This window comes from Callithrix jacchus, chromosome 12 (assembly GCF_049354715.1).
Source record: "Callithrix jacchus isolate 240 chromosome 12, calJac240_pri, whole genome shotgun sequence".
NCBI classification, from domain to species: domain Eukaryota; kingdom Metazoa; phylum Chordata; class Mammalia; order Primates; family Cebidae; genus Callithrix; species Callithrix jacchus.
Window position 1 is genome coordinate 61,433,785 of NC_133513.1, and position 15,619 is coordinate 61,449,403.

Here is a 15,619-nt window from a genome sequence, read left to right on the forward strand (position 1 = left end):
ATTCATGAAGTATAATCTGGCTCCAAGTTCTAAAAGCACAGAATACTTATGAAAGATGCTCTGAAAAGTATAAAATATTAATATAAAAGTGTTGACATCATGTTAGAAGCAAGTTCTTATCATGACCAGCAGAAGTCAATAACTCTAAAGAACAGACTGTTTATAAATTTCATATTTTACCTTATGACTGGTATTCAATCTGGATCTGAGGAGAACCTTGTTAGTTGTCTCCCACGCTTTTGTTAATACACGAACCTTGAGAATAATATTCCCTTTATTCAGAAAATCTGAGTAAGAAAAAGTTCTGCTTTAGAACAACATGAATTTACTTAAAATTATAATACCTCTTTCATAATTTACATAATGTTGAATTTCCATTTGTATATACACACAAAAAAAAAAGTAGAAAATATCTACACAAATGAAGTCAGCATTACTAGGTAAGTATTAAAAATAGTCTGGTCATCATTCTCATTTTGTTTCTGAGATGGTATATCTTGCTCTTGTTGCCCAGGCTGTGACCCAATCATGGCTCACTGCAACCCTGAACTCCTGGGCTCAAGTGATCCTCAACTCAGTCTCCCAAGCAGCTGGAACTACGGGTGCACCCCAACACATCAGGCTAATTTTTTTTTTCTTTTGTAGAAATAAGATGTCACCACTATGTTGACCAGGTTGGTTCTGAACTCCTGGGCTCAACACATCCTCCTACTTTGGCCTCCCCAAGTGTTGGTATTACAGTTGTGAGACACCACACCCAGCTCATCATTCTTATTAAAAAGAAAATATGCCAGGCACGGTGCCTCACGCCTGTAATCCCAGCACTTTGGGAGGCTAAGGTGGTCAGATCATGAGGTCAGGAGTTCGAGACCAACCTGGCCAACCTACATAGTGAAACCCATCTCTACTAAAAATACAAAAAATTAGCTGAACGTGGTGGTGGGCACCTATAATCCCAACTACTCAGGAGGCTGAGCTAGGAATCACTTAAACTTGGGAATCGAAGGTTGCGATGAGCTGAGAGCACTCCACTGCACTCCAGCCCAGCTGACAGTATAAGACTCCGTCTCAAAAAAAAAAAAAAAAAAGAAAAGAAAATTACTGACAGGCATGGTGGGTCACTCCTGTAATCCCAGTGCTTTGAGAAGCCGAGGTGGGTGGATCAGGAGTTCAAGACCAGCCTGGCAAACACGGTGAAACCCCATCTCTACTAAAAATACAAAAAATTAGCTGAGTGTGGTGGCAGGTGCCTGTAATCCCGATTTCTGGGAAGGCTGAGGCAGGAGAATCGCTCGAACCCAGGAGGCGGAGGTTGCAGAGTCAAGACTGTGCCACAGCATCCAGAGCCTGGGCGACAGAGAAAGACCCTGTCTCAAAAATAAAATAAAATAAAATTACTTAGGCAGCATGCCTGTCATCTCAGCTGCTCAGTAGGCTGAGGTGGGAGCATCACCTAAGCCCAGGAGTTTGAGGCCAGCCTGGGCAAGATAGTAAGATACCAACTCTTTAAAAAAAATCAAATTTTAAAATTAAAAAAAGCAGAAAATTACTTAAATAGAGACAAGAGGGAGTTCATAATTTGCCCCTCGCAAAATAACTTTATTTTCAACATCAAGATAAAATTGTTCTTACAGTGACAGTCTCTTCTAAATAGACAGCTTTGAAAATGACAAAATTAATCTTTCGTATCAGAATACAACAGCACTGTATGTAAAGAACACTTTGGATGTTTCCCAGATTTTCCACTTAACAGTTCAAGTTATTCAACCTTTGAACGGTGCCTTACCCTCAGTACAATGGAAATAAAACCTCCTGTTTAAGGAGGTTTTATTTCCATTGTACTGAGGGTATAGTGATTAAGGATCAATTGATACGTAAAAGTAGGAATTTAAGAAATAACAGAGCTGGGCACAGTGGGTCACCCCTGTAATCCCAACAGTTTGGGAGACAGAGGTGAGAGGATCACTTAGCCCAGGAGTTCAGGACCAGGTTGGGCAACATACTGAGACACTGTCTCTACAAAAAAATTTAGAAATTAGCCCGGTGTAGTGGTGCACTCCTGTACTCCCAACCACTGGGGAGGCCGAGGAGGGAAGATGGCTTCAGCCCAGAAGGTAGAAGCTGTGACAACCTGGATGACAGAGTGAGACCCTGTCTCCAAAAAAGAAAAAGAAAAAAAGAAATAATTGGTCTTATCTGCTTCTCTTAAAACTCTGACTTTAGGTATGATTTAAATAATTCGATACAACGAATACATTCAATGAATAAAGGCAAGTAACTCTTACTGATACTATCCTCTCAGGGTTTAAAAAATAGTAATAGGCCAGGCGCGGTGGCTCACGCCTGTAATCCCAGCACTTTGGGAGGCTGAGGCGGGCAGATCATGAGGTCAAGAGATCAAGACCATCCTGGCCAACATGGTGAAACCCCGTCTCTACTAAAAATACAAAAAAATTAGCTGGGCGTGGTGGCAAACTCCTGTAGTCCCAGCTACTGGGGAGGCTGGTGCAGGAGAATTGCTTTAACCCGGGAGGCGGACGTTGCAGTGAGCCGAGGTCGCGCCACTGCACTCCAGCCTGGCACCTGGTGACAGAGTGAGACTCTGTCTCAAAAATAATAATAATAATCCTCATTAATTACCTGTAGTTTATCCAATAACAATCTCAACTCTGGTCATAAGTTCCTGGCCTATTTCCCTTTCTTAAAAATCACCTTCAGTTCCAAATCTAAGTTCAAAATCTCCTGACAATACCATCCCTCTTACATAAATACTCATTATAGCTTTAAGCAAATTTAAAAAAATTTTATTGGCTACAAAACCAGTCAGGCAAATTAAGAGCCTATGCTGTAGTTATCTCAATATTTGGCAGGATATGTAGACTGAATCCCAGCTGGCTGGCAAGGAAAGTGTGCCAAGCTGAAATATAAGTCTTTGCACACTTTATTCTAGAGTCCAGATTAAAAACCTGTAGAGGCCGGGCGCGGTGGCTCAAGCCTGTAATCCCAGCACTTTGGGAGGCCGAGGCAGGTGGATCACGAGGTCAAGAGATCGAGACCATCCTGGTCAACATGGTGAAACCCCGTCTCTACTAAAAATACAAAAAATTAGCTGGGCATGGTGGCGCGTGCCTGTAATCCCAGCTACTCAGGAGGCTGAGGCAGGAGAATTGTCTGAACCCAGGAGGCGGAGGTTGCGGTGAGCCGAGACGCGCCATTGCACTCCTGCCTGGGTAACAAGAGTGAAACTCCGTCCCCCCAAAAAAAACCACCTGTAGAAGACAGCACAAAGAAGTAGCCTCGCATAAAAGGCAAGAGAAGCCTTCTTTTACCTCTAATAGACAACACTGATTCAAACCATTAAGGAATACCTGGAGATCTCTTAGAAGGGTAAACCTCTAGCTCCTGCTAACGTTCATTTTTAATTGGCACACCTGGCTGATAACTCACTGGCTTTAACAGCAATTGCAATCAGAAATTTCTGTTTTCAAAATTAAAGATTAGATACAGAAGCATTTGCAGATAGAAACATAAATCCTAAATTAGCTTTAAAATCCAGGAAGTAAAGGAGGGGAAGTGGAGAGTAGCGTGCAAAACAGATGAAACAAGATTTGCCAGATACTAACAAGTATTGGATGTGGACATTCGAGTACATGAGGTTTTTTTTAACTCTTCTATTTTTGTGTGCCTGAAAGTTTCATAATAAACATTTTCTTCTTATTTAAATTAAGGAATAGGACATTTTAGCAACTCAACCCTTCCCTGCAGTATCTATTCCGTTTCTAATCTTGTTTCTGGTTCCAAGCATCTATCTGTCTGGAAAATGGGAACCACTATGTTTTGTTTTGTTTTTTTGAGATAGTCTCGCTTTATTGCCCAGGCGGGAGTGCAGGGACACAATCTTGACTCACTGCAACCTCCACCTTCCAGGTTCAGGCAATTTCCAGCTAATTTTTTTTGTTTTGTATTTGAGATGAAGTTTCACTCTTGTTACCCAGGCTGGAGTACAATGGTGCGATCTCGGCTCACCGAAACCTCCGCCTCCTGGGTTCAGACAATTCTCCTGCCTCAGCCTCCAAGTAGCTGGGACTACAGGCGTGCGCCACCACGCCCAGCTAATTTTTGTATTTTTAGTAGAGACGGGGTTTCACCATGTTGACCAGGATGGTCTCGGTCTCTTGACCTTGTGATCCACCTGCCTCGGCCTCCCAAAGTGCTGGGATTACAGGCTTGAGCCATCGTGCCCGGCCTTTCCAGCTAATTTTTTATATTTTTAGTAGAGATGGGGTTTCACTATGTTGGCCAGGCTGGTCTCAAACTCCCAACCTCAAGTGATCGGCCCACCTCAGCCTCCCAAAGTGCTGGGATTACAGGCGTGAGCCACCATGCCCGGCCATTGTATGTTTTTGTTTTGTTTTGTTTTGAGACAGAGTTTCGCTCTTGTTACCCAGGTTGGAGTGCAGTGGCGTGATCTCGGCTCACCACAACCTCCACCTCCTGGGTTCAGGCAATTCTCCTGCCTCAGCCTCCTGAGTAGCTGGGATTACAGGCACGTGCCACCATGCCCAGCTAATTTTTTGTATTTTTAGTAGAGACGGGGTCTCACCATGTTGACCAGGATGGTCTCGATCTCTTGACCTCGTGATCCACCCGCCTTGGCCTCCCAAAGTGCTGGGATTACAGGCTTGAGCCACCGCGCCCGGCCCATTGTATGTTTTATAGTGAACTACTCAACCTGAGTTTCCTCTTCGAGGGAAACACAATTTTTAAAAGTACTATCCATTGACAGGCATGGTGGCTCAAGCCTTAATCTCAGCACTTTGGGAGGCCAAGGCGGGTGGATCACGAGGTCAAGAGATCGAGACCATCCTGGTCAACAAGGTGAAACCCTGTCTCTACTAAAAATACAAAAATTAGCTGGGCATGGTGGTGTGCGCCTGTAGTCCCAGCTACTCGGGAGGCTGAGGCAGGAGAATTGCTTGAACCCAGGAGGCGGAGGTTGCGGTAAGCCCAGATTGTGCCATTGCATTCCAGTCTGGGTAACAACAGCGAAACTCCGTCTCAAAAAAAAAAAAGTACTATCCATTATAAAAGTACTTAAAGAATTTTAAGTGTCCAAAAAAAAAAAAAAATCAACCACATATTCCCCTATAGAGAAAGATACTTAAAAACATAATGCCAGGACAGATGATACAATATTCCTGAGCCTGGATAAGCCCTTTTCACTGATGTGATACAATTGTACAGCAAAAAATAGTATGAATGAGCAGGGACACTCAACACTCCACTGGAAGGATACAGTGAAACTTTACCGGTGCACTTTGAACAAGTTGTTAAAATTTGCAATCAGTTCTTAAATAAAATGCCTAAACGTGACCTGCAAAAGACTGCTAAGATTTCTGAGACCTAAGTAGGTACATGAGTACTTGCATGGAGAAAAGAGTTTAAAACTTTATTATTCTCAGAAGGGACCCTAATGCAAAAAAGGTTAGGAACCACTTGAGATTTACAAAGACCTCTTTTATCAAAAATTTAGGTTTGGGTTTCTAAATTTCTACTAAAATTACAAGGCTTCCTGAGTGAGAGTAAAGGCAATGAAAACTGACAACATAATGCAAGAAAACAGTCTAGGCACAAGGAACATGACCAATGTTTAGAGGGGAGAGACAAAGGAAACGTCACAAAGTACAAAAGCATCCCCACAACTAAAACCAACTTACAAACATACAAACTTACAAATGGTTTATAGGAACAACTAACTTGCACACATTAGAGACAGCATAAGACTACCATGAAAATTAAATGTACTCCCTCAAAGTTCACTTCTTATCCTACAGGGAGCTGCCAAGGTTGCTGCAACTCTAGATGGCCAAGGGAGAGGAGAAAAAAAGAGAAATATTCATAGTGCTACACCATTGCCTGACCACCAAGAGAGCCTTTGTGAAGGAGGATGGAAGAAGGACAAGATGTTCTTGAACATCTATTTACCTGTATTTTAGTATGTATTTTCTCCTCTCAAACCAATTTAAATGGAGTTTGTACTCAAGAGTCAGTAGTTCTATCAGCATTAGAACTCTAATTTAGCTACATAGACTGGGAAGCAATTACCCCACTTAGCTGCCAACTTCCAACAGAATGAACACAAAGATATACTGTCAGCAAGGCTACATAAACAATTACTTACATGATTAACTTTCACATTCCTTTTCCCCCTCACCTAAACATTCATCTTTATTAATACACTCTGACATCAGGGACCCTGCCTGCCAATGATGCCCCATTCCTCAAAAGACCACACACTTAAGGAAGCTGGAGTCAACCTTGAGCATTTTCACCACCTGCACAACTTCATCTTACTTCCTCCAGCCCACCCACCCCACAACACTGTAGATTATCTGAAAACAGAAAGAAACGTCAGTAGAAACAACAAACAACATAAGCAGAATACCATTTGCAGTGCCTATTACGGTGGGGTTTGATAAACATTAGGTGCTCAATAATATGTTGACAATAAACAAATCTCATTCCAATTCTGCCATTATCTGACCTTAGACACTTAACCTCTTTGAGCTTCAGGTATGAGACCTGAGTTAAAATTCACTTTCATTCAAAAAAGTTTGATGGGCCAGGCGCAATGGCTCACTCCTGTAATCCCAGTACTCTGGGAGGCCGAGGCAGGTGGATCACCTGAGGTTATGAGTTCAAGACCAGCCTGACCAACATGGAGAAACCCCATCTCTACTAAAAATACAATATTGGCTAGACGCAGTGGCTCATGCCTATAATCCCAGCACTTTGGGAGGCCGAGGCGAGTGGATCACAAGCTCAAGAGATCGAGACCATCCTGGTCAACAAGGTGAAACACCGTCTCTACTAAAAATACAAAGATTAGCTGGGCATGGTGTTGTATGCCTGTAGTCCCAGCTATTCAGGAGGCTGAGGCAGGAGAATTGCTTGAACCCAGGAGGCGGAGGTTGCGGTGAGCCAAGATCTCGCCATTGCACTCCAGCCTGGGTATCAAGAGCAAAACTCCATCTCAAAAAAAAAAAAGTACAATATTAAGTCAGGCAGTGGCACATGCCTGCAATCCCAGCTACTCAGGAAGCTGAGGCAGGAGAATCACTTGAACCCGGGAGGCAGAGGTTAAAGTGAGCCAAGATTGCCCCATTGCACTCCAGCCTGGGAAATAAGAGCAAAACTGTCTCACAAAAAAAAAAAAAAAAAACCTGTCTCTACACTTTATGAAGTAAAAAACTTAATTATTAACCAACTTATAATACGGTATCTACAAAATACAGAAATTAGCCAGGCATGATGGTGGGTGCCTGTAACTCCAGCTACTGGGGAGGCTGAGGCAGGAGAATCACTTGAACCCGAAAGGCGGAGTTTGCAATTAGCTGAGATTGTGCCACTGCACTCCAGCCTGGGCAACAGAGCAAGACTCCATCTCAAAAAAAAAAAAAGATGATTTTTAATACATTTTTAGGAGCTGACCTGGAAAGTTTTTATGCTGGGTTGCTTTTTTTCTTTTTTTTGGTGACATCTTGCTCTGCTGCACAACTGAGTGAAGTGGCACAACCTCGGCTCTTTGCAACCTCTGCCTCCTAGGTTCCAGTGATTCTCCTGCCTCAGCCTCCCCAGTAGCTGGGGTTACAGGCGCCCACCACCACGCCCAACTAATTTTTTGTATTTTTAGTAGAGATGGGGTTTCACCAGGTTGGCCAGGCTGGTCTTGAACTCCTAAACTCAGGTGATTCACTTGGCCTCCCAAAATTCTGGGATTACAGACACCTGGCCCTTTTTGCTGCTTTTTAATGCAAATTTAACCTAAACTTGTGAACAATGCCTAAGGAGAAATGTAGACAAAGCAGTAGGAACAGCCAAATTAGAATTAACCCTGAGGATCAAGGGAATGACAGTAACAGCTGGCTCACCATCTCATCCAAGAGTGAGAAAAAGAGTGAAAAACTGCTCAGCATTGAAACTATGCAAGGCCCAGCACACTGTACTGTTTGACGTGCTTACATTAAACCTTCAAAGGACAAATTCCCCTTAAAAATTCAGTAAAGTTTTGTGTTTCTGTTTACTTCCTTTCAAACTTTGAGATTCTTATAACCTTTTATTATTGCTAAACTTTGCCAAGAAGTCAAGAACTAAGGTTTCAATTTCATTATAGTGCCACCCTTGTCCTACAGCTGATAGAGTGCTCCCACTTCTCTCCCCCACCTCTTCCCTAACACCCTCAATATTAGCTCTTCAGTCTTTTAGTTAATTGCACTTTTCACTTAAGTCTCAAATCCTTTACAGGAGTAGGACAGAACGAACAAAATATTTTGTTTTAGGAGAGAATACTAGATGCTATTTTTACAAATTAGCAATTTAAAATCAGTTTTGTGGTTTAAAATCTATCAATACAAATTGCTACTGCCCCCAGACTAATTTCAATTTGGAATCAAGTTCAATTCTTTAATGTCTCCACTCAATACCTCCTTAATCTTTCTGAACTAGTTTTGGAAGAGAGTCTACTATTCTTAACTAATCCTCATTTTGAATATTCATCTCATTCTCATTATCAATAACCATCCAAATCCTCCATAATAATAGAAATGAGATACTTTGTGATCCTAACACAACAAAAAGAGATATTTCTTACTGGAATTGGGGTTAGAAACTTATTGCTGTTCCCAATATGTACACCGAGTTAACAGTCTTTAAACATTAATATCCAAGTTGTTTTATTAAATATTTCAACCTCTAACTGGTTTCTTTAAAGTTGTTAAATGTCTTTTACAAAACTATCATTAGTCCCCATTTATCCTAAGTGCAGGGAAAAACACAATATATATATATCCTTTTTTTTTTAGAAAGAGTCTCACTATCACTCACGCTCTGTCAGCAGGCGCCAGGCTGGAGTGCAGTGGCACAATCTCAGCTCACTGCAACCTCCACCTCCCAGGTTCAAGCGATTCTCCTGCCATAGCCTCCTGAGTAGCTGGGATTATAGGTGCGCACTACGACGTCCAGCTATTTTTTGTATTTTTAGTAGAGATGGGGTTTGGCCAGGCACGATGGCTCATGCCTTTAATCCCAGCACTTTGGGAGGCTGAGATGGGTGGATCACGAGGTCAAGAGATTGAGACAATCCTGGCCAACACAGTGAAACCCCGTCTCTACTAAAAAAATACAAAAATTAGCTGGGCGTGGTGGCACGCGCCTGTAGTCCCAGCTACTCAGGAGGCTGAGGCAGGAGAACTGCTTGAACCTGGGAGGTGGAGGTTGCAATGAGCCAAGATCATGCCACTGCACTACAGCCTGGCACCTGATGACAGAGCGAGACTTTGTCTCAAAAAAAAAAAGAGAGATGGGGTTTCACCATGTTGGTCAGGCTGGTCTCAAACTCCTGACCTCATGATCCACCCACCTTGGCCTCCCAAAGCACTGCGGCCACTGCGTGCAGCCGAACAATCTATATTTTAGAATTTAAATCATTTAAATAAATTTCTTGTACAAATCTCTCTTGGCTAATAAAGAAAATCAAAACTTACCTGAAGTTATTAATTTATTACAGCTACTTATGCTTGCATCATCTTCCATGATTCGGTTTGTGCTCTTTTCTTTCCCAAGCGAAGTGTCCTCCAAAGGGAAGCATTTATCAGATACAACAGTGTCTTCAACCACCACATGACTAATTTTGCTATTAGCTTCAAGGACTGAAGTGACTTCTTCCAGCTGAGCAGCTTCACTAGATTCTGAATAAGAACCCTTACCCTGGGCTAAATTCTTTGAAGAAACGGGTAGAGACTCATCATCACTATCAAATCCAAAAGGATCTCCAGTATTTTCTTCTTCCACTTTAGGTTTCTTCGGAATTTCTTGGATATCTGGTTTGAAATTGGGCCTCTTCTGCCCTAATTTAGCCATAAATGTGGTCTCTCCCCATTTTGTGCTAAGGGTGGTCCGTTTGCTGGAAAAAGACTTCATCAAATTTTGAACTGCCATTTCCACCTTTCCTACTGTATGTTTTCCCAAATGTGGATGTCATTTTGACACCAGTTTCATATTCTCTGTGGGAAAAAAAAAATTTTTTTAAAAACATATAATCATCAAATACTTAACAAGTGTTAAACAGTGCGTACAAAAATAAAAACCTAGGGATTTTCCCCCTCATGATTTTGTCACACTCACCATACAGACTTTTAAGTAAACAAATATGAGGAAGGGGTATAAAGAAAGGCTGATTTATTACTCTAAATGCTTCCATGTCAATTTTCCTCTATGATGAGTATATTCCTACGCTTTATGAAGTAAAAAACTTAATTATTAAAACCAACTTATAATACTGTATCCACAAAGCTAACTTAAAATGTATTTTTAAGTTCAAAATGAATCAACTTACTATTCTTATAAACATCATTTATACCTTGATCTATATAGGCTGGGCACGGTGGCTCAGGCCTGTAATCCCAGCACTTTGGGAGGCCGAGGCAGGCACATCAAAAGGTCAGGAGTTCGAACCCAGCCTGGACAACATGGTGAAACCCCGTCTCTACTAAAAAAATACAAAAATTAGCTGGGCGTGGTGACGCCAGCTACTTGGGCGACTAAGGCAGGAGAACTGCTTGAACCTGGGAGATGGAGGTTGCAGTGAGCCAAGATTGCGCCACTGCACTCCAGCCTGGTGCCTGGTGACAAAGAAAGACTTTGTCTCAAAAAAAAAAAAAAAAATACAAAATTAGCTGGGCGTGGTGGCGCACACCTGTAGTCCCAGCTACTCGGGAGGCTGAGGCAGGAGAATCACTTGAACCCGGAAGGCAGAGGTTGCAGTGAGCCAAGATCATGCCACTGCACTCCAGCCTGGCGACACAGCGAGACTCCATCTCAATAAAATAACAACAATCTGTATAGAGGCTGCGTGCTCTATACAGATTACACTCAGACCTGTAATCCTAGTACTTTGAGAGGCCAAGGAGGGCAGATGACTTGAGGTCAGGAGTTTGAGACCAGCCTGGCCAGCATGGTAAAACCTCATCTCTACTAAAAATACAAAAATTTGGCTGGGCATGGTTGCTCACACATGTAATCCCAGCACTTTGAGAGGCTGAGGCAGGTGGATCACAAGGTCAGGAGTTAGAGACCAGCCTGGCCAAGGTGGTGAAAACCTGTCTCTACTAAAAATACAAAAATTAGCTGGACGCAGTGGTAGGCTCCTGTAATCCAAGCTACTTGAGAGGCTGGGGCAGGAGAATCACTTGAACTCAAGAGATGGAGGTTGCAGTGAGCCAAGATTGTGCCACTGCACTCTAGCCTGACAAGTCTAAAAAAAACTTAAAAAAAAAAAATTAGCTGGGAGTGGTAGCACATGCTTTTGATCCCAGCTACTTGGGAGGATGAGGCAGGAGAATTACTTGAAGCTGGGAGATAGAGGTTGCAGGGAGGTGAGATCACACCAATAACTATAATAATATTAATATAATAACCCATATAGGGTAATTACCTCTAATAGAAAATCTTAAGCACAGAATGTTAATTTTTTTCAGGATCCCAGAAATATCCAATAATTTATTAAATTTAGTATTTTGAAATTTCATAGCACTAATTCATGAGAAAAAAGGTCCCCAAAATGGTGCTTTTTCTCATGTTTTACAATCTGCAGCTTTTAACCCAATCTTAAAGATTACGCTTGTTGGTGCAATGTAATTTGGGCTGTGACTTAAAAAAATATTCCTTAGATGGTCAGCTCTCTTAAGGGAAAGAAACTATCCTTATCCTGTCTGCCTTGTCCCGATACTGCTGTGCTCATTTGCTGAGTTACATTTTCTGGAGCTTGTGAGCTCCAGCGTATTACCCTGTTTCATACAGGAATAGAAACATATAACCTTTATTTCACTCTTGAATTTATAAATGACAAATCGATTCACCTGATTTATCTACTTCACAGGACAAAAAAAAAATCTTGAGGGCAGTAAATCAAGAGTCAAACATCTTTTTAAAACAAGGTACTTGCATTGGTTCTGTGCCCGTTAAAAAACATTACAGTACTTTTTAAACATTATCAATCCTTATCAGTTTCGTACACTTTGACCTTTCTACAGTTCAAACATCAATACATCGAATATAACTTTAAAAACTGAACAAAGGCCTAAGGGCTTGAAAAATCTTCATTAATTTGAAACCTACAAGAATTGAAATATTTGAACTATACTTTTGAATGTTTTGACCTATACTTATTTTCCCTTAACTTAAATTTCTACAACTTATAATGAGTCACTGTCTGAGTTTTATATAAAATCAGTAGTGATCCGTGCCCCGCCCCATCCCCCCTTTGTGAGAAGCCAATTTTATTTGACAAAATAATTTAGTCATCATACATCTGTGTTAAAACAGTGTTCCTGAAGGAGATCTATTTCATCTTCTACTGCAGCTCTAACACTAACAAGTCTTACTGTCTTTCTTGTTAAGTACAGCCTAAAACACAACAGAATACTGGACAACTACCACAGACAACAAAATAAAAGTCAATTATCTTGATTCCTTTAAGAATGCAAAGCTGGGCTGGGCACCGTGGCTCATGCCTGTAATCCCAGCACTTTGGGAGGCCAACGTGGGCAGATCACAAGGTTAGGAGTTCGAGACCAGCCTCCTGACCAACATGGTGAAACCCTATCTCTTTAAAAAAAAAAAAAACGTGAAGCTGATATCCTGCAGGTCTGTAAGTGTACTTACATATACACCAAGGAAGCTAACTAGAATGCTTTGGATACACTTACATGGTAATCATCTAAAAACACCAAAGGCCAAACCAAAAACCTAGACTTGAGTTCCTTTATGCCAATATCAGAAAAACTCATTATAAAAATGGTTCTAGAACCACAAAGCATTCACTCCTGACCAAGTTTAAAGTCTGCAGATGAATACACCACAACAGTAAGGACTTAATTATTTTATGTGATGAGAAATAATTTTGTGATGGCCCGGCACGGTGGCTCACCCCTGTAATCCCAGCACTCTGGGAGGCCAAAGCAGAAGGATCACCTGAGGTCGGGAGTTCGAGACCAGCCTGAACAACATGGAGAAACCCCATCTCTACTAAAAACACAAAATTAGCCGCGTGTGGTGGTGCATGCCTGCAATCCCAGCTACTCGGGAGGCTGAGGCAGGAGAATCGCTTGAACCTGGGAGGTGGAGGTTGCGGTGAGCCCAGATGGCGCCGCTGCACTCTAGCCTGGGCAACAAGAGTAAATCTCTGTCTCAAAAAATAATAGAAATTTTGTGCTAAAAGACTACATCTTTTACAAATACATACTGAAATACAGATGAAATAACATCAGCGATTTTCCAACATTAAGGAATGAGAAGTGTATAGATGAAATAAATTTAATAGTAGCTGCTGAATCCAAGAAATGGGTACAGAAGAGTTCATTATATAATATCTCCTCCTGATTGCCTTTATCGTTTCCCACAATAAAATGTCTTCAAGTCAGCACATTGTTGCAACGGCATTATCTAAGCTTAAAGCACTATAGATTCCAAAATAAGTGTGCAGACGTTTTTGAAGTAAAAATTTAAGTGTTTCAAGTACCAATCTTGCTCAACCTTTAAACTCCAAAAACTGTCCTAACTAAAAAGGAAAGAATGATTCACGACTAAGTCTTTTCGCTCGTTGGGCTTTTGCCCTAGCCCAAAATCAGGTCGAATTTTGAGGGAAGTGCGCTGTGATTTAAAAAAAATTACACTTCACTCCAATCCGAATCTAGCGTCCTCCCGGTCCCCAAAGGCTCTAGGGGCATCCATTAAGGAAGAAAAGAAGACGGGACAAACCTTACCACCCAGAAATCCTCACCTGGGAGCGGCCGGTGAGCCACGGGTAGTGGGCGCGGCGGCCCCCTCTGGCTGGACACTCACCAACTTTTCTCCTCCCCACCCGCGCCGCCCAGGAAAGGGAGGTCGCTTCCGACGCCCCGGAAGCTTCTGCCACCGAATCCCTAGGGCAGTGCAAGGCCCCAGTGGCAGCCAGGGGCGGATGAAACCTCTAGAAAGGACTCGGGGTTGAAATCAACACAGTTGACTGGGTTTAGGGAGCTAAGTCAATCTGCAGTAGCCCGAAAAAGATCTCCGAAAAAGGAAAATAAAAGGGGAAAAAAAGAGTTCTTCAGGTCGTTCCCCTGCCCAACTTCCTCAGCGGCCAGGTGGGCGAGGCAATGAGACTTCCATCGCCCGCTCCCAACCTCTGCCTCCCCCACCCTCCCGGCGCCCTCCCGGCCTAGGCAGCCGCCCGACACCTCACTTACCCTCGGCGCCTGGCGGGTGCTTTGGCTACGGACCGCCTCCGACATTGTCTTTCCCGCTCCCTGCGGCTCGCAGGCAGGCGCGGAACCCCCGCGCGGGAGAGCAGGACCGGCTGGTGAGAGACGAGAGGCGAGGGGCTCTGCTTTCGGTAAATAGGAAGCCCGGTGGGGGGGAGGAGCGGCGGCCCCGCAACTTCCCTCCCCGCCTCGAGTACCGCCCGCCGGGCCCGGGCCTAGCTCTCGCTGGCCGCCGCCGCCGCCGCCGGCGCTGGTGCCGGAGCCCGCTACGTGCCCCCGCTTGGCCGCCGCCGCCTCCTGCGCCGCCGCTTCCGCCGGTGAATGGTCAGCGCTGGAGTTTGAACAGGGCCCTGAACCATCTCAACGCCATTTGCGCTCCCGGCCCCCACCTCCTTCCTGCAACAGCCGCTCGCTCCGTCACTCCGCTTCCCACAGTCCCCGCGCGGCCGCCTGACCCCACAGCCAATCGCGCAGCCGTTTACTCAAACCGCCGCGCAGGCGCTGCGCCCTGCATGCTCCGGAGCCCGCCATTGGCCCGGCCGCGGGGCCCGACGGGAGTTGTAGTCCAGGTCCGCGAGGTTGCAGAGCCGAGGTCCAGGCGCTGGCGCGGGAGCTGGAGCGGGCGACAGGCCTGGCCCTCCTGGGCTCTGGACCCAATGCTAGCTCCTGGCCCCGCCAGGAGATGCAGGTGCCACGGGGATAGGCGGCCGGGCCGGGGGTGCAGTGCAGGCAGCTGTATCAATCGCTTCCCCTCCGGGGACCCGCCGGTGTCTGGGGACCGTGGGTTGTGCAGCTGTGCCGGGCCTGCAGGGGCCGTCTCCCAGGAGCGGAGAGGCAGGGAGCGCGTGGTCCAGAGCCTCCCTCGATCTGGCCTGGCCGGTCCTGGCCTGACGCAGGTGACAACGGCGGGGACTGCGAGGCGCCGGACACCCGAGGGCGCGAGCAGCGTCGTCCCGCGCTTTTTCGCGCCCCTCCAGCCCTGCACTCCTTCCTCCGACTCTTAACTGCGTATATCCCTCACCTATTAAAAGTGGCCCCGAGAATATTGGATGGTATTGAGCAATTATCATTAATCTTGCTGGGTGTGGTAATGGTAATGTGGTAATCTTTTTTTTTTTTTTTTTTTTTTAAACCTAATGTGTTGATAGGTAGAGTGATCTGGTGTCAGAACTGTAAAATACGCCTATGGAAACGGGGAGAGGAATAAACAAGCTGGCAGGACGTTTTTCATTGTTGACTCTGCGTGATGCGAACACATGCGCTCATCATACAGTCTCTCTACTTGTGTATCTGAAACTTTCCATAATAAAAAGTTTAAA

General features: G+C 44.2%; 2 protein-coding genes across 2 annotated transcripts in view; one reads left to right on the forward strand and one right to left on the reverse strand.

Annotated features, from left to right (window-relative positions):
* Positions 1–14,481, reverse strand: part of LOC103791197 (wings apart-like protein homolog) — a 56,112-nt gene extending 41,631 nt beyond the window's left edge. Inside the window, 3 exon segments of the mRNA XM_078345747.1 lie at positions 9,543–9,969; positions 9,971–10,061; positions 14,286–14,481. Coding sequence (XP_078201873.1) covers positions 9,543–9,969; positions 9,971–10,039 — 496 coding nt within the window. The 5' untranslated portion in view covers positions 10,040–10,061; positions 14,286–14,481.
* LOC144578805 (uncharacterized) lies at positions 12,905–15,619 on the forward strand. Its single transcript, XM_078346854.1, has 4 exons — positions 12,905–12,921; positions 13,675–13,861; positions 14,096–15,196; positions 15,449–15,619. The coding sequence occupies exons 1-4, from the start codon at positions 12,905–12,907 to the stop codon at positions 15,455–15,457; spliced, it is 1,314 nt and encodes a 437-aa protein (XP_078202980.1). The 3' UTR covers positions 15,458–15,619.

Bases quoted from the DNA above. Each gene is read 5' to 3' on its own strand.
- LOC144578805 (XM_078346854.1), top strand. The intron at 13,862-14,095 runs GTAGTGGGCGCG...AATCTGCAGTAG, and splicing joins GAGCGGCCGGTGAGCCACGG to CCCGAAAAAGATCTCCGAAA.